Source organism: Pyrus communis, chromosome 16 (assembly GCF_041283825.1).
Source record: "Pyrus communis isolate YQ-2024b chromosome 16, ASM4128382v1, whole genome shotgun sequence".
Lineage (NCBI taxonomy): Eukaryota > Viridiplantae > Streptophyta > Magnoliopsida > Rosales > Rosaceae > Pyrus > Pyrus communis.
In genome coordinates, this window is record NC_142580.1 from 15,490,354 (window position 1) to 15,508,767 (window position 18,414).

The 18,414-nt window shown below is 37.9% G+C and overlaps 1 protein-coding gene across 1 annotated transcript; it reads left to right on the forward strand.

Annotated features, from left to right (window-relative positions):
* The first annotated feature begins 14,530 nt into the window (after nucleotides 1–14,530).
* LOC137731672 (large ribosomal subunit protein eL14z) lies at nucleotides 14,531–16,425 on the forward strand. Its single transcript, XM_068470853.2, has 5 exons — nucleotides 14,531–14,671; nucleotides 14,796–14,897; nucleotides 15,730–15,859; nucleotides 15,942–16,054; nucleotides 16,224–16,425. The coding sequence occupies exons 1-5, from the start codon at nucleotides 14,669–14,671 to the stop codon at nucleotides 16,278–16,280; spliced, it is 405 nt and encodes a 134-aa protein (XP_068326954.2). The 5' UTR covers nucleotides 14,531–14,668; the 3' UTR covers nucleotides 16,281–16,425.
* Nucleotides 16,426–18,414: the final 1,989 nt, after the last annotated feature.

Consider the following 18,414-nt stretch of genomic DNA (forward strand, 5'->3'; position numbering starts at 1 on the left):
CAGGATGGTTTAATTTTGACATTAATCTAAGCATTTGTGTATGTGATAACATTTCTTTGAGTTGGCGCTATTGCTTCCCTTGCTGCTTTGGCAAGTACCGTTATATCGTAGTACTAGTCATTAGTCTGGTGCAAGGGTTAATAACAATTTGCTATCATAAACTTCGTTCTCTGAACTGTTTTCGTTTCATGTTTAATGGTTTAGGTTCGCGTTTCTTTTTCTCAACCCAACCTTACATGTTGGCATTTCTCTCTCCATCTGCAAAACGACTTAAAACGACTTACCATTTTTTTAGAAAAACTTACACATACAAATATTATTGTTTTTGAAAAACGACACATTCAGGTCAATCGGTTTCATGTAAATCTTTCCACATACAAGCATAATAATAGTTCCAAATCTCTTCATCACGTGGTTTTTAATTTCTGTTTTTAATTTATTTTTTATTGTTTCCTAATTTCTCTTCATCATAAGTATTTTTTTGAATTTTTAACTAATGAAATAAAGGGAAATTTGAGTTATTTAAAAAGGATAAAGTTTGGAGCTTGTATATGGGTTTTGTTTAATTAGGGTTCCTAAGGTAGTTTGATAGCTGACTAGGTGTTTTGAGTTTTTGGGATTAAGATTCAATTTTAGGGTTTACTAGAAAATGTGCCCGCGCGTTGCCGCGGGACTTGAATGCATAACCTCGAACTGTATGAATAAGATACATTTTACCTTAATGAAGAGAGAGATAAATGAGTGAATGCGGCAGTTGATACGTACTTATTACATCAATTACTATGACTAAATGACGCGTCAATTCCATCATTATGCAATAAAAAAACATAGGGCTAACGAATATGATCAATCATTCTAACATTCTTCCTAGGTTATCCAATCTAAACGACAAAAATGGCTAATTTTGTTGACCAATTAACCGGATTAGCTAATACTTCCTAAAGAGATATTCTTCATGCTTCACATCTCTTAGCTGGAGTTGTAATAGAATTCTAGCATAGTATCCCAAATGCTATTGAATTGGATGACGAAAATGCCGAATTTCTAAATAGCACATCATATGCTTGACAATTATCGAGCTAAGTAATTACCAATCACATATTTAAAATCTAGGCACAAAAGCTTTAGAAAAAAATAAAAAATCCATATAACTAAATTAGCTTTGAATATGCTATCAGGGCACATGATTATATACCTAAAAATGGCAACAAACCAGCTTCTTCCTCCAACAACCCGACTTTCTGAAATTTCCAAAGAAAATAAATCCATTAGCAATTGAGAGAAATTTGAGATATATACTAATGCAGGAAGAACATTTGTGATGTGCAAACAGAAAATGATCATGCTCTCCAACCTAATGCAGGAAAAACATTTGAATTCTTCCATGATATCCATGTTTTGCACATTTAAATATTTATATACCAATTGAGAATAACAATTTAAAGCTCCCACCCACCCCTTCTCCCCCACTCGAAAAATTCACCTAAAAACCACAATAATCACCACAGTATAAGAATCCAGATTACATTTTTCAAAAAAAAAAAGAATCAACCTTCAATTATTAGCCTAAATATTGATTTGCAAACACAACGTAGCAAAAGAGTTGTTCAATAGCTCATTTTGGATTACAGGAAGTCCATTCCAAGAACTGAAAGCATAAATGAAAATATTCAAAAACCAACTTTTTTGGGAAACCAATGGTTCTAGTCTTGTGATTTTTTGATTCATTTAGTGAGAACCAAATTAATCTAAGGTGGCAAAATATATATCATGTAGGTTAGGCACATGTTTTAGCAGTTGACAAAAAAACAATGTAATGCCTGAATTTAGATGTAGCAAAAAACAATGCTAGGCAGAGCTTTTCTACAGCTGAATAATTGATTTCAGGTGAGTTAAGATTTTGGCTAAGATAAAAGATGGCATGTTCACGGCCGATATAGTTGCCTTGTGCGAGAAGGCAATCGATGGACTCTTTGGCCGTCAAAATGTATAGCTTAAGAGGTTTACCATGTCGAGGCGGTACAAGGACGAGTGGGGTTGTAAAGGAAACCTTGATTTGTGTGAAAGCAGCTTGATGTTCTTCACGCCACTCAAACTTATCCGAATTCTTGAGTTTCAAAAGCGTAGAGAACGCCTTCATTTTTCCTGTTGAATTAGCTATGAAACGACGGAGAAAGTTTATCTGGCCGAGTAAAGACTAAAGTTGCTTTTTGGTCGTGAGGGGTGGAGCATCGATGATTGCACGAGCTTTGTTTTCGTCCACCTCTATGCCACAATGATGCACAAGGAAACCTAAGAAATTACCGGCTGATACGCCGAAGGCACATTTGGCTGGGTTCATTTTAAGGCTATGCTAGCGCATACGAAGGAAAGCTTGCCGAAGGTCATCTAAATGGGTTTCGCGGCGTTTCAATTTGACGACTATGTCGTGATATATACCTCTATGATTATACCAATCAGGTCATGAAAGATGGTATTCATGACACATTGGTACGTGGCACCAGCGTTTTTAAGGCCGAATGGCATGACTACCTATTCGTATGTCTCGAGTGCCCCCGGACAAAGAAAGGTAGTTTTATGAACATCAACTTCGGCGATAAAGATCTGATTGTAGCTCGCATGGCCGTCCATGAAGGACAATATTTCATGATTGGTCTCGGCGTCAATTAACAAATCTGAAATTAGCATCGAATATTCATCTTTGGGGGTTTCCAAATTCAAATTATGAAAATTGATGCAAATGCGTAGAGCATTGCTTTTCTTTAACACTGGTACGATATTCACCAACCATTCAACGTATCGAGCTGTCCAAATAAATTCGGCTTTTAAAAGCTGAACTAGTTCGTCTTTTATGTCGAGTTGTACTTCGGTCAAGAATCACCGAAGGGGTTGGCGAAAAGGCTTACAACCAGCTTTGATGCGTAATTCATGCTCGACAAGGTTTCGATCTAGACCACGCATCTCATGGTAACTCCAAGCAAAACAATCTTTAAACTTGTTGAGTAATTTACAAAGTTCAGTTTTCATGAATTGAGGTAACAATGCACTAACAAATAACGGCCGAGGGTCATCAGTCGTTCCAACATTTATTTCTTCTAATAGGCCTTTGACTTGGGGTCGACTATCTTCGAGCTCGACCGAGGTAGCTTGAACTTTATCAAAGGATAGGACGGGACCATTATCTCTTTCGGCGAGAAACTCCACGAGGTTTACACCCAAATTCGGCTGTTTGGAAATAGTATACCAGTGGGCCAGCAGTCATTCCATAGTAGATAAAACCGCAGCCCAGTGTTTGGTATCAAACATCGGGATTGATAATGAGGTTAGCCAACCCGAGTCTCACCTAATCCTGTTGAATAGTCTCGATGCCAACCTTGATGGCTTTTTGAACCAAAATCTGAGTCGCCATTCCTTCATCGTTGAGACTGTGCAAGGTGATATAGTCGACGTGGTCGTCATAATAACGTGCATGGATCATGTTAGCTTTGAATGGCTGACTATCGGCTAGATGAACCACGACCGATTTCTCATCCCAAAATATGAAGACTTGATACAACAATGAAGGGATATAGCCTGTTTGATAAATCCAATCCTAACCAAGCAATGCGTTATATTCAATCTTCGAGTCGACGATGAAGAATGTAGTCATGTGATTGCAACCTGCGATATTGACTTCTAACGGAAGTTCCCCTTGGTCTGGGATTTGTCTCTGACGAAGCTACTCATGGTGACTCCTGATGGGAAAAGTTTGTTGTTAGAGCGACGTAGTGCTTTCATGATGAAGACGGGCATGATGTTGACCATTACTCCGCAGTTAACGAAGATTTGGGAGACTGGATATCTTTCGATGTGAGCTGTGACATACAATAACTTTAAATGGTGAAGATTGGCTGAGGAAGAGCGGGGAAACAACTCGACAAGGGCTATTTTGAGTTTGTCTTCTTTGCTTACTTGCTCGTCTTCCTCCATGATGACGAGTCGACTTGCATTGCTTCTTCAGCAACCACATCACCATCCAAGAAATTTGGTTGGGACGTGGTTGGCTGAAATTCAGTCAGTAGAATGTAGACCATGCTAATTTCCATGTTGTCAAGAACCGAATGGCCCATTAGGTTATGGTCGTCGTCTTCGGACTATCGAGCAAAGTATCCTACTTTGGAGTGTCATAAACCTGATCATTTTTCTTTTCAAGTAATTGTTCCTATTGTGCATCCAGCATTCCAGTTTCATTCTGATTGTTATCCCCGAGTTCGTTCGACATTGGAAACCGGTCTCATCCTTGGGACGCCTTACTGGCACGCTCCTGATAGGTAATTCGGGCATCTTTCGTGTTTAAGTAAACATCTAGCCGTACCACGCGTTCTTTCTCATCGGTCGTCAGGCCAAAAAGAAACACGGCTAAGAAAACTTCAAAATGGTATCGTAAATATTGGAGGTCTTCAAGGGAGAAAGGAAGCTCGGTAGTATCTATATTAGTATATGGGTCGACCTCGAAGCCAATAACTCAAGCTTCTCGTATATGCTGGAACTTGGCCTTCATTCCCGAATCAGTAGTCTTTTGAATAATTTGTTCGGCATCAGGGCAACTTAGTGCCAGGTCGAGCACCTCTTGACACACCTTTGGTAAGTCATATAGGTCATTAACGGAATATTTCTTGTGAAATTTCTACATGTACTCCAAGGCTTCGCCGAGAAATGGGGGGTGTAGATTTCATCGGACCTTTATTAATGGCTCTTGTGAAGGCAATGGAGGAAGTTTGCTTTCCGCTTCCTTCTTGAGATGTTTGAAACGAGCCTTCATTTCCCCAGGCTAGAGAAGGAGTTTGATGCGCTTCTCAGACTATTTTATCGTGATCTCAAAATTATGATCAATCGCCTTCTTTCCGTGAAGTAATTCAGCCATGATTGTTGAAGGTTGTCGATCATCTTCGTTATCTGTTATTTCTTTCGGCTGCCATTTGGTAGCCAAGGTAGCTTGAGTTGCTTGTCGACGAGCCATGCAGTCTATTCATTGGCACCGGTGTTTCTACGATTTGGAAAATGCTATATACACGCCGGTAGGAGAATTGTAACTATACCACCTTTGGTTGCGTGGCTCGGGTGGCTTGAAGGTCTTTTGGCTCACAGAATAACTCAAGTTGCTAGAGTTACGCACATAATAGTCCTCGTTATAAAATGGTGTGTCGAAATCAAGGCGTCGTCTAACCAAAGGTTGCTCATCGATCCGTGTCTGAGGGTCGAGTCTATCGAAAACTCTCTAGCGTTGTTCTACGCCGAGCACCTTTTGAGGTGTTGTTGCGGCCGTAGGAGGCGGTTGTTTATAACCTGAGGTGGTTTCTCTTTTGGCTTGGTGAAGATGACATTTGCCTTACACTGGCCCATCCGCTTCTTCTGCGCTGAAGTCTTACATAAGCTCGACTACAGCTGGTCCTAAAAAATCTCTAGGCGGCTTGTTTAAAATAAATCATTCTTGAGCGGTGGTCGAGAGTTCTACTTTGGGACGTGTTGCATTGGAAAAAACTTGGCCTTTCCTTTGCCTTTGTCTTTAGGCAGATGAGCATGTACCACATTTATTGTTGTCGTAAGATATGGGTCGATATCGATGCCCATTTTCTTTTCTGGAAACTTGAGTTTATCATTGTCAATCCAGCTTTGGATGACGTCTCGAAATACGACGCAATTGTTTGTCTTGTGCTTGTTCAAGTTACGGTACTTGCAATACGTTTTTCCTTTCAATTCTTCAGCTTTGGGGATATTATGCCCAGGCCGAAGTTTGATAATTTTGGCAAGTAGCAGTTGATTGAAGATGGCATTGGCCCTAGTAATGTCGAAAGTATAAACTTTCGCTGATTTGACAGTAGGCTCTTCAGGGGCCAAGCGAGTTTTGGCATCTTTGGGATTGGCATGAGCCAACGCCTTGCATATATATGGCTTGTCAATTATTATTTTGGCCGCGTCTATACTGGCATATTCTTCAGCTTTGGTCGACGCATAACTGACCGTGGGATTTTTGTAAATTGTTCCTTTGGACGAGAACTTCGAAGCCTTCTTTTCTCAGAGTAAATAGTCGTATTGCTCAACATGTTGAGCTAATTTGTACATGTCACAGAAGAGTAATATCTACAACATAATCCAGAGGAGTAATTTCTACAATACAATAAGGGGGCATTTGTTTCACCTTCTTAAATAGGATTGGACTGGCTAGGATTATTGTCCCATGTTTGGTAAGCTTGGGGACTAACTTAAATGAGACTAGCCCGGACTCGTGTGGACTATCTCCCTCGCTAAGTCGTCTTAGCGAAACCCCCCGAAAACCACGGGACTGCTAAGACCTGCTTCGTCTCCTTTGTGTCGCTTAGTGTCCTCCCTTTGCGAAGACTTTGCTTCGTCTGCGTTGCGTCCTCTCTCCAACGAGATCACAGCACCACACCAAGACGGGTACGCCGCGCAGGTGGAGACGTTTCCGACGGACTCGCCGGTCAAGAGCAAGCTCTGCAAGGTCATTCTGGTGGTGCAGAGGGCACAGGGCGATCCATTTTCGAGAGACTAGTTGCAGGCGGAGGCACCCAGTAGGACTCGGAGGCGTTGGGTGGGGGGAGGAAGTTGCTGGTGCGGCGGAGGTACTCAAGGTCGACGAGGCGAAGGCCTTGGATGAAGTACTGGCATCCGGTGTTGAGATCGTAATGGCGGCGGTTATGGGAGACCATTCCCTCATCTCAAATCCGAGAGAACTACGACGGCGGCGGTTATGGGAGACCATTCCCTCGGAGGCGTTGGTTTTGATTTGATCTCAAAGTATGGAACTGGGTTTCGAAGAAGAGGAAGAGCTTTCAGAAAAAAGAAGGAAAAAATGAGAGAAGTAAGAATAAAATATTAAAAGAGATATAGATAAATTAATATAATATTAGAACTTATTAATTATCCTGCTTCTTAGTCCGCCACTGCATCAAACGCTTTATTAAGTTAGTCTAGCTTAGTCTATTCTAAGGCAATCCAGCTTAGTCCTTAAAGCTAGTCCAGTCCGAGATATTCCGGTGTAACAAACGTCCCCTAAGAGTAAATCACTTTTAAATGCTTTTAAGTCACCCTAAAATTTTTCTTGTTTTTCACTACTAAACTTGATTTATAATTTTTGGGTGCAGGTGGAAGATGATATGTTTTGGGTTGGAAACCTTTAAATTTTTTTTTATTTTTTTATTAGAAGCCTTTACTTATTTTGATTTTGAACCGGATGTGTACTATGGTGAATATTTGTTCGACAACTTTGTTATTTTGGAGAGTAGGAAGCATTGAGATTACAGCCACTGGAAACAATAACTTTGCTCTTAATTATTTTTCCATATCTTTCTCGTTTTAAGATTAAGTGCGCCTGTCATTTGAGTAACGTATTGTCATGCAATATATCATAGTGAATAAAGAACATAAGGAGTAAAAGGTCAATGTATAAGAAATCATGTCAGCCATATGATGAGTTGTATAAGATACCGTTTTGTCTCATTACAATTTACAACCACAGGCTCACTTGTACTTACAATAGCAAAAGGCTATTAACACTTTGTATGTCACTACAAAATTGTAGCATTTGATACAACAAATCCAATTCTATACATATAACCTAAAATGAACGGTAGTTATAACTGAAAGTAGTAATCTGAAGCAACCCAAAATCCAATTCAAGTTGTCTTTCATTCTTGCAATCTGACACCCCCAAAAAACATTAGAGAGAAAAGCTTAATCAAATGAAAACAAATCTCATAGAAGTTCTCTTTCAATCTGTGGACTTTATACCCGAAGGACATAAGGCACTTCCTGGAGTTTCATCAGATCTTGATAGACATTCTTTTAGTTCTTGGCACATACCAAAATCCCACTTAATCAAATACAATGAATTAGTAAAAACAAAGACACTTTAAACCCAATTTGTTTAACTAGACTCATAAATTGCCAAAGTCTTACGAATCGATAAATAATAGAAAGGACACAAACCATAAAACAAAGCATTCAAGTCTTGCATATCGCGTTTGTAATTTTTTCAAGTACCTCTACCTTTTACTTTCTCTCTAGCTCTCTTTGTTAAATAGAAAACTAGTATTTACCTAACATTTATAATACAAAAATTTTAGGTTTAAGAAGAAAACAAGAACAGAGATAGAGTTGGTGCCCCAATTAATTGAATAAGCAGAGCAATTACTCGACATGTAGCGATTGTAAAAAGAAAATACTCCAAATAAGCAAAATAAATAAATAAATAAATAAATAAAACCACCCACACACACACAATCTAAGATGACCCACCCCAAAATTTACACAAGCTAGAATCCAAAAGGGTAAAATAAAATTCAAGCAAGAAACGACAGTCAGATTCAAGCTTGCTTAAATCAAACCCCAAAATTCATGCAGGCTAGAATCCAAATAGGATTAAACAAAATTCAAGCAAAAAATTACAGTACTTGTAGCCTGAGATTTCTGATTTTTACAGTTTATGGATTTAATTTCAAGCAAAAAGAGATGAGATTCAAGGAAAAAGAGAGGCCAAGGGAATTTTATGTTTTGGTGGAAAAGAAAGATTGCAGTTTGTGGATTTGATTCAAGCGAAAACGGAGGCGGAAATGAGGTGGAATACGAGGGGCAGCAGTTATTGGTTTTGGCAGAGAACTAACGATGTTAGGGAAGATGAAAATCCAACTATTTCTTTTCATTTAATAATTATTATGCCACGTGTCATTTATTTATTGGTGGGTACTACTAGCTGTCAATGCCACGTGGTGGTAGTGTACCATCTAATAATTTCTCGGTGATGTCATAATTATTTTTCTAATTAGCTTTGCATTTACAATTTTACCTTTCTATGTTTGAAAGATGAGTTTCTTTCTCCTTATTTCTCTTTTTTTTTTCTTCGGTGTGTCTCTCTCTTTCACTCCTCCTCCTTCTTCCTACTTTTCTTTTTCTCTCTCCTCCTCCTTCTTATTGTTCCTTCTCTCTCGTACTTCTTTATACTTCTCTTTCTCCCCTTCTTCTTCTTTGTGTTATACCTTAGATTTATGAGTGCTTTTTTTTTTTAATGCACTATTCTTAAAATTATTGTTTAGTGCCACTTAAACCTTGCCTAAGCATTAGGCGGTTGGTCATCGCCTCGATTAACACTAGGCATTTGAAAATTAAGAAAGGGCGCGTAGACCTACTTAGGTGCTCACCAAGCCAACCTAGAAGCCCACCTAGACCCGCCTGTGTCACGACTATCACTTAGATAGAAAATAAATAACTTCCATGTTGCATTTTATTTTATTTTTTTTCACTAGAATGTAAGAGATGTGGAGCAAAAAATAATCAAGAAAATTATGAAGGCGAAAAGTGGACTTTTGGGTAAAAAGACAAAATTACCCTTAAAGCACATCAAGATTCCCACGCGCATACAACGGACAATAACAGCTCAATCGGGGTCAAAAGTGATCAAAATGGTATTTATTCAAAACCCCATCATCACTCCTCATCAAATTATCACCCACAAGATAACTCTCAATTATTCCTTTCAAATTTGGATTAATTACCAAATTAATTGCAAGATATTATTTGACAGAATATGTGCAATAATATTAAAAATACCACCATAAGTGGCCGGTCCCTATTTCTCTAAATAGGGCCAATCACACCCCTATATATAGCCTCATATTTCTCCAAAAACCTAAGTTCATTCTCTCCCTAAAATTCTCTAAACACTTTCTCTCTCAAATTCTAACTTTGGCATCGGAGATTCTTCGGCCAAAGCCCTCCCCCAATTCATCGTGGGCGCGTAAGGCTCTTGGCCTTGATCTTAAGTGTTATTTTTTTGTAGGTGCATAATACTTGGATGAACACTCATTATATGCTTGTTCCCTATGTTTTCAATATGTTCTAATACTTTATAATCTAGATAAATGTCATTCTACTTTGCGACTTATGTATTCCAATACAATTATGTATTTTTTAAATATATATTGGCACTTACTTATACGATATAGATAATTTACTTAGAACCATCTAGTCCGCCTAGGCTTTTGCCTACACGCCTAGGCGCTAGACTCTAACCCACTGCTTAACTAGCACTCAACGTCTTTTAGATCCTTGATTTTATGAGAATGATTGAGATTTTCTATTTTTTTATTTTTTATTTTGTATTTTCTAAAAGTGTTTAATTTTGTGGTTTTGATATTTGGATAAATAATTTTTGAAAATGAACTTATAAAAATGTTAGAATTTAGCCATTAATCTTGCAAAAGTGCATAAATTCTAAAATAAATGTGGCAGAATTATTAGAATTTTAAAATTAATCTTATAAAATTACTAAAATTTTAAAACAGTCACAATATTTGATTTACAAAATATATTTCGAATAAATATTCTTTAAGAGCAGATCCACCCCACACTTTTTTGCCCAGCACCCTGTCCAATTAGCAGCCCAGCACCCAGTCCATACCCTCCAGCCCGTGAAACAGCCTGGCACCCAGCCCACGCCAGGCAGCAGGCTAGCCCATTTCGGACAGACCCAGAAGCCGTCCAATTCCCTGGCGCGTGCATAACACTCGCGACTGGCCGCGAGTAGCCGACAGCGCTGCAGCGCGCGGGCCCTGCGTGTCAGCGCAAGTGGGTTCGAACCGGTGAGGGCCACGTGGCCATGCTCAGAGTCGTTGGATTTCCAACGGCTAGTTTTTGTAGGCCATTGGATTTCCAACGATAAAAAGAAATTTAAATTTGACTTTTAAAATGGACCGTTCGATCACAAATCAACGGTCCACGTTTTTTTCACCAAAAAAAAAAAGGCCCAACGGTCAGAATTTTGACCGTTGGCCACGTGGCAACTTATTGGCTGTTGGATTTGATTATTTTTCAAATCCAACGGTCCAGATTAATTACAACATTAAAATTTATTAAAAAATAATTAAAAATTGTGAAATTTTTTTAAAAAATACAGAAAAATTTTAAAAAATTAATTTTTTTTTCTATAAATACCTAACCCTCATCTTCTACCTTACACCACATTTCAATATTTTCTACACTTTCTACACTTTCTACATTTGAATATTTTGTACACTTTGAGAGAGAAAAAATGACTTCGTGGAAGCTCAATGAAGATGTTACGTTGTGTAAATGTTGGGTTCGCACTACTCATGACCCAATTACGGGTAATGAGATGGATAAGCGAAAAATGTGAAGTAAAATTACGAAAGCGTTTTGCGATGTACATGGAAAAGATGCCAGATCTAGTCAAGGTCTTCAAGGTCGTTGGAAAAAACTCAACGCATCCTTTACTTGTTGGAAAAACGCCATCTCTCATGCTTCTGGTAATCTGCGTAGTGGGACAAGTTTAGCGGATGAGGTAACAATATTTGTATTTATTTATATGCATTCCACCCACATCAATATTTTAATTTATTTAATTTCTTATGTAATTTCTATGTAATATGCATTACACGCCCATCAATATTGTAATTTATTTATTTGTGTTACACCCACATCAATATTTTAATTTATTTAATTTCTTATGTAATTTCTATGTAATATGCATTCCACGCCCATCAATATTGTAATTTATTTATTTGTGTTACACCCACATCAATATTTTAATTTATTTAATTTCTTATGTAATTTCTATGTAATTTCTTATGTAATTTATATGCATTCCACGTCCATCAATATTTTAATTTATTTATTTGTGTTACACCCGTATTTTTTAATACTATCTTATCCCACATTTTTATAGACACTACAAGCACAAGCATTCTACAATGCAAAGAACCATAACAAATCATTCAACAAATGGGAATGTTGGCAAATTGTCAAAGATTGCCCTAGATACAAAATTGTGGCAACCGGTCCAGAAGTTGTCATGCACGGTATGGGTCTACACAGTTCGCCAGAAGCAGACACAGCCGAACAAGAAGCCAACACATTTGAAGACACGGAAGGGACGCCTGAACAAGTGCCAGAGACCCAACCGACTCGTCAGTCCCTCATGCCTCAAGGTAAAAAGGCATCAAAGAAAAAAGGTAGTTCTTCCAAAAATGACTACAGTAAATATATGGAGGAACTTACTCGTCAAGGTGAACTGAACATGGCATGAGAAAAGGAACGAGATGAGGAAAAAGCTACTGCTATGGCAGCAATAATAGCAGCTACTGAGGCTCGTGATGCGGCGGTTGAGAGACAAAGAGAAATAGTTAATCGAGAGAACGAGATGATTAGAGAAGCACTTCATCGAGAGAATGAGATGCTTAGAGAAGAAAGGATGACTCAAACAGATCGTGACACTATGAACAAGTCTCTAGTAGGACTGTCTCCGAATTCAAAATATTTTTGGACATCAGAAAAAAGAGATGTCGTGCGAAGGAGGCGTGCAAGAGATGCCGAAACAAGTTAAGGGGGTTACAGCTACAGAAATCCTAGCAACCAAGATCCTAGCACCACATATCCTAACTCCACAGACTTTGTATAATTTCGCATTTATTTGTACTACTTTATTTAATTTCTTATTTATTTTTAGAACTTTATTTAATTTCTTATGTAATTTCTTATTTACTTTTAGAACTTTATTTAATTTCTTATGTAATTTCTTAATTATTTTTAGAACTTTATTTAATTTCTTAATGTAATTTCTTATTTACTTTTACAACTTTATTTAATTTCTTATGTAATTTCTTATTTATTTTTAGAACTTTATTTAATTTCTTATTTACTTTTACAACTTTATTTAATTTCTTATTTATTTTTAGAACTTTATTTAAAATTACACCAAATAACATTACATAACCTCACCATTTAAACTTTAAAAAATAAAACAGACTTAAAAAAAAAACACACCAAATAACATTACAATACACTTTAATCTTCAACCACAAGCCTTATTTTAATTATCTTCGTCTTCGTGCAATCTCCACTGATGGTCAATCAAGTCATTCTGGCGGGTTATGTGCCAGTATGGCTCTTGCAATGAAGTGTACCGTTGAAGGATCAATTCATTGTAACGTCCATCCGGTTCCAACGGCTCGTGTTGCACGGGATCTTCGGTCCGGTCATGAGCATAGTAGATTTGTGTTCTTGAGTTGTTCATCGGATCCGGCTCGTATTCATCGACGGCATCATAATCATACTCGTCTTCAACAATCATGTTGTGGAGAATAATACACGTCATCATGATGGATCGAAGAGCCTCGACATCAAACATTCTAGCTGCAGCCCTGACAATGGCCCAACGAGCTTGCATGATACCAAAACAACGCTCAACATCCTTCCTACACCCTTCTTGACACTTTACGAAGTGTTTCTCTTTTTCACTCTGCGGATGTGGCACTGTTTTGACAAATGTTGACCACCTTGGGTAAATACCATTTGCATGGTAGTATGGTCCCTCGTATTTATTACCATTAACCCAATATGTACATCTCGGCCCATTTCATTGTAGCAGTTCGTCAAACACTGGAGATTGGGTAATGACATTTAGGTCATTCTGAGCTCCTAGAACACCAAAAAAAGCATGCCAAATCCATGTATCAAAAGAAGCCACCGCTTCCAGAATGATGCTTTTGGCTCCTTTTCTGTCGCCATAAGCTCCTTGCCACGCACTTGGACAGTTTTTTCATGTCCAGTGCATGCAGTCGATGCTTCCAATCATGCCAGGGAAGCCTCGCATCTCACCCTTCCTCAGAAGCCTTCGCATGTCCCTTGGCGTGGGTTGCCGAAGGTACTCATTGGTGTAGAGGGCTTCAATTGCAGAGCAAAACCGCATCAGGGACTCCAGAACTGTTGATTTTCCCATCCTTGCGATCTCATCCACTTGATCTGCAGATGCTCCATATGCAAGCATTTGCAAGGCAACCATAATTTTTTGCTCAGGAAGAAGACCTAGAACATGAAAAGCATCATCTTTTTGCACAAAATATGGATCATGGTTGTAAACATCACTCATGATTTTATCGAACAAACTTCGTTGCATTCTAAAACGACGTCTAAAAACATGATCAGGGAAAACGCTGTTGGAAATAAAATAATCTTCCAAGAGATCTTTACCTCATCTTTCCCTTCTTCTATCGATGTTTGCTGCACGTCTAGGTTTGGCTATCTGACCCATAGCTTCCATGATACGGCGGGAATGTGAGGCCCTCTGCCTTCTATGGTGATCATCCTCATCCTCCTCCATTGCGAAGGCCTCATCTCCACCTCCACCTTGGTCAAGATTGACCAATTTTTCCTGTTATGCCAACAACCTTTTATGCTGCTCTTGCAACTGTTTATACGTTTTCCTTGAAGAAGACATTGTAAGAACTCAAGATTTGAAAACGATAAAGAAGAATTCTGAGCTAAAAAAAAAGATTGAGTTTAGTGTGAGGATGGATATAGGGATGTAGGGTTTATATGGACAAAAAAAAAAAGATGAGGTTCTGGACAATGTCACGTGGCACTACGTGATCTATTACTGTTCAATTAAGTGGATAAATGAGTTGGGTGCTTGCGCAAAGTCTTTAGGGGTGGAGTTGCTCTAACATTTGAGGGTACCGGACTCACCTGACTCAATTTTAAATTATTAATTCTAGTTCACAATGATAATGACAAAACCCTAAATCCCCGACCTTGACTACACTTGCTCTTCTCCGCTCCGCCTCCTCTACTGCCAGAGCTGTCACACAGAACCAGAAAAATGGTGAGCTCTCTTGTCTAATCCATGGCGTTTATCTTCTCTGTATACTCTCTAGAAACGACTTTGTTTCGTTGTTCTTCTTTGATCTCATCCTGTTTTTCTTTTTTCTTTTTTTTTTTTTAAACAGCCTTTCAAGAGGTACGTTGAGATCGGAAGGGTGGCTCTCGTCAACTACGGCGAGGACTATGGGAAGCTCGTCGTCATCGTCGACGTCCTTGACCAGAACAGGGTACCCTTCTCCTTCCTTTTTCCAATTTTATTTTATTTTTTATTATTTGATTTTATCAAATTTCAATATTTGTTCGTAAATTTTGAATTTTTTTCGCATTCTGTTTTTCTGAGTACAAAACTTGAGGGGAAATAGGGGGAAATTGTACTTCGGAAGCTTCAGTGCTACATATATTTGTTTTTTCCTCAAGAATTTTGGAGCTAGTAAGCATATTTTGTGCTCTGAGTTGAGTTTTTACTATTGTTTTCGGAATCTCGAACTAACAATTTATGACAAACTCAACCATTCCATAAACAATAAGGCTTTACTGTGTTGTTTGAGTTGTACTTGGATATATAAATGAGGTCAAATGAACTAATGGAATAATAGGTTCTTTAGTAAAGAAAGAGTTTTGGATTGATATACGAAAATTTAGAATTTCATCTTCTTCCATTGTGTTTTATATGCATAATTTCTCGGGTGTATGTTATGATGTCTTTAGAATTATAGTTTTAATTTACGAAAATCTGTTTCATTGAGTCTCCTTTTAGAAGGGTTAAATTTTAGCATTTCTTACGACTTATCCTCTGGGCCTTGCATTTTGTTACTTTGCTACTTGCCAGTGAGAAATTTTTATCTAAACTTTTCGTTTCACTGCAAATTATAACGTGATTACCAATCCAATCTGATCCGAATTTCCCTGAGTTGTATAATTTTTAATTGGTGTTGGATTGGGCTTCAATCAGAACCAGTTCAATCTCTGCCCATATGTAATTGTATGATTGGTCGTCTTATTTTATGTTTCTTCTGCATTGACGTCAGTGTTTTGATCCTCTAGTAATTGTCTCTGTAGGCTCTGGTTGATGCCCCTGATATGGTGAGGTCCCAAATGAATTTCAAGAGACTTTCTCTGACTGACATCAAAATCGACATCAAGAGGGTCCCCAAGAAGAAGGAACTGCTTGCTGCCATGGAGACCGCTGGTAAGCCCAAAAACTTGTAAACAGTAATAGTCTTGTTTTCATGTCATAGTTTTATTCTCAATATTTTTATACATGTTGGCAGATGTGAAGAAGAAGTGGGAGAACAGCTCGTGGGGTAGAAAACTGATTGTTCAGAAAAGAAGGGCGGCTCTTAATGACTTTGATCGGTTCAAGCTCATGCTGGCTAAGATTAAGGTTGGTTATTTTGCCATTAATAACTACTAAGTTTCAAACTACGTATTCGTTTCTGTAAAATCGCATGTTTCCTTATGTGGCTTAGTTTGGAATGTTTGTAGACGGTTGCAATTGTTCATCTTTGTCATGTTGAACTCTTTCAAATTAAATCCCTTTCCCTCATTTGCAGAAAGCTGGGCTTGTCAGAAATGAACTTGCAAAACTGAAGAAGCAGAGTGCAGCTTAGGCAATAATTTTAGTTTACAATTTTATCATGGATTTCTTTTTCGAAACTGTATCGGATCTTCAATCAATTTTAGCTTTTCAGAGATTTTTTTCCGTTTCTAATATCATTGACACTGTTTTGATATATAGATTTTCAGTTTCCTGTATGGATGATTTGTGTTTTTTGATGGGGATTCTGCACCTAAAAGTTCCCATAACCAAGAGTTAGTATCAGTTGTAACTTGAGTTGAAATCGAGTTCATCACAAATGTATTTTGTACCCGCCCATACATGTGAGTTGAACTTGAGAGTTGGAATAATTTTGATTGGGAAATGGTAACCGCGCACTCCTCTTGATCTCCCCACTCTTGTTTAATCGTCTGTTATTCTTTTTGATTTATTCAATCTGATTGTTAGAAACAAAGAGAGATGTTTGACTAGTGTGTGAGAGGTTAAAAAGAGTGAAAATCACTTCTCTTGTTGTGGCTTATATTTAACCAAGGGGTGCGGCATGGAGAGAAAGAGAGTGGAGAATGGACTTGAGGAATTGTGTGTTAATTCCCCAATCCTTATGCCTTTATTTAGTAATGAGGAGAGAAACTCGCTCTCCAAGTAATACAAATGTGTACTTTAGCGGGTACAAAAAATGAGATTTGGTTTGCAGATATAGTCATTAGTAATGCTTTTATGGTTTTCTTTAATGTGGAGAAAATTGGGATTCCTTTTAAAAGATTTTATTGCTCATATGGTTAGGGAGCACTTACAGGAACTTCGTTTTGTTTATCAGACGCTAGAAGAATAGTGCAAGTGAATGAACTTATGAGGACTGGCTTATAGATGGATGGGTTCCTAATCTGTATGACTACCATGTTTAATGTTATTGTCGATTCTTCATTATTCCATTCATGGTAAATCAAGTTGAAATTTCATTCATCTCCTGCAACCTATTGATTTGTCCGTTTTATTGTTCAGGTTTGTCAAAAACTTGCTCAAAGAGCAGACTGTCGGTGTAATTTGAGTTGGTTGTAAATAGTATCATCTCTTTTGTAAATAACACTTTAAAATCATCTCTTTCAGTATAAACATATTATATGTAAAATAATATCATCTTAAAACGGTCATAAAACCCGCGGCATCGCGCAGGGGCTCAATTGCTAGTAAAAATCAATAAGTATATTAATCAGAGATAGTTGGTTGATTTGATTCTTTTTCCTTACTTCATCTTTGTTTAAGTTACTTGATTTTTTTTTTAATTACAAAAGATATTACTATTCTGATTTATAGTACTAGTATTTACATACTTTTTTACCTCTCACACACCTTTATTAATTTTTGTCATTGATCTTCTTCAATTCATTTAATTAGACGGCCGGAACTTGAGAGGGTCTGTGAGAGGTAAAAATTGATGTATGGATAGCATCATCCTCTATATTAAGGAGAGTGGGATGTTTGAACTTAAGAGGCATTGTGTTGAAGAGGAAAATCCTATCTATCGAGGACAATACTTTTACTTGTCCATCTTGTAAACTAAACAAGCCGTGGAGACAAAATACAATTAGACCAAAAGTGTGGGTGATGGTTCAGCTTTCAGTAACATTCTTTACCGAAAGAAAAGCCGTCGAAGCTTTGAAATCTCCCTCCCTAGTTTAATTTTGTCTAAATCACCGGGTGAGAAGGAGATTCGATTTCCAACTTTGAAGAGAAGAGTACCACTAGATCAAGAACTAGACGTTGCTTATCAAGTTCGATATTACATATCCTTCTCTCTATAAATCTTAATAATTTTTTTTTTGTGTCGTACAAACAAAGTGACGTTCTCACACTTCGTAAGACTCCAAGCCCCCCTTTACAAATTACAGTTACGATCGCGTCCTCTTTCTTTCCAAAAGAAAAGCAAACCCCATAAATTATTTGTTCCATTTCAAATCAACTGACTCGCTGGTTCTCTTCTTTTTATCTTTTTCCGGCTAGGGTGTAGTTTAGTTATGGCGGACGTCCAAGGTCTCGTCTCTCGTGAATGAGCTTGCCACCAAGCTCCGGAAACGGTGAGTTTTACTGTACGTGTGTATCTATGCATGCATGTATTTTTGTGTGGCTGTTGGTGTTCTTTTTCTTTGGTAAGCGTTGTTTATCAATTTTTGCGGTGGCAGGAAAAT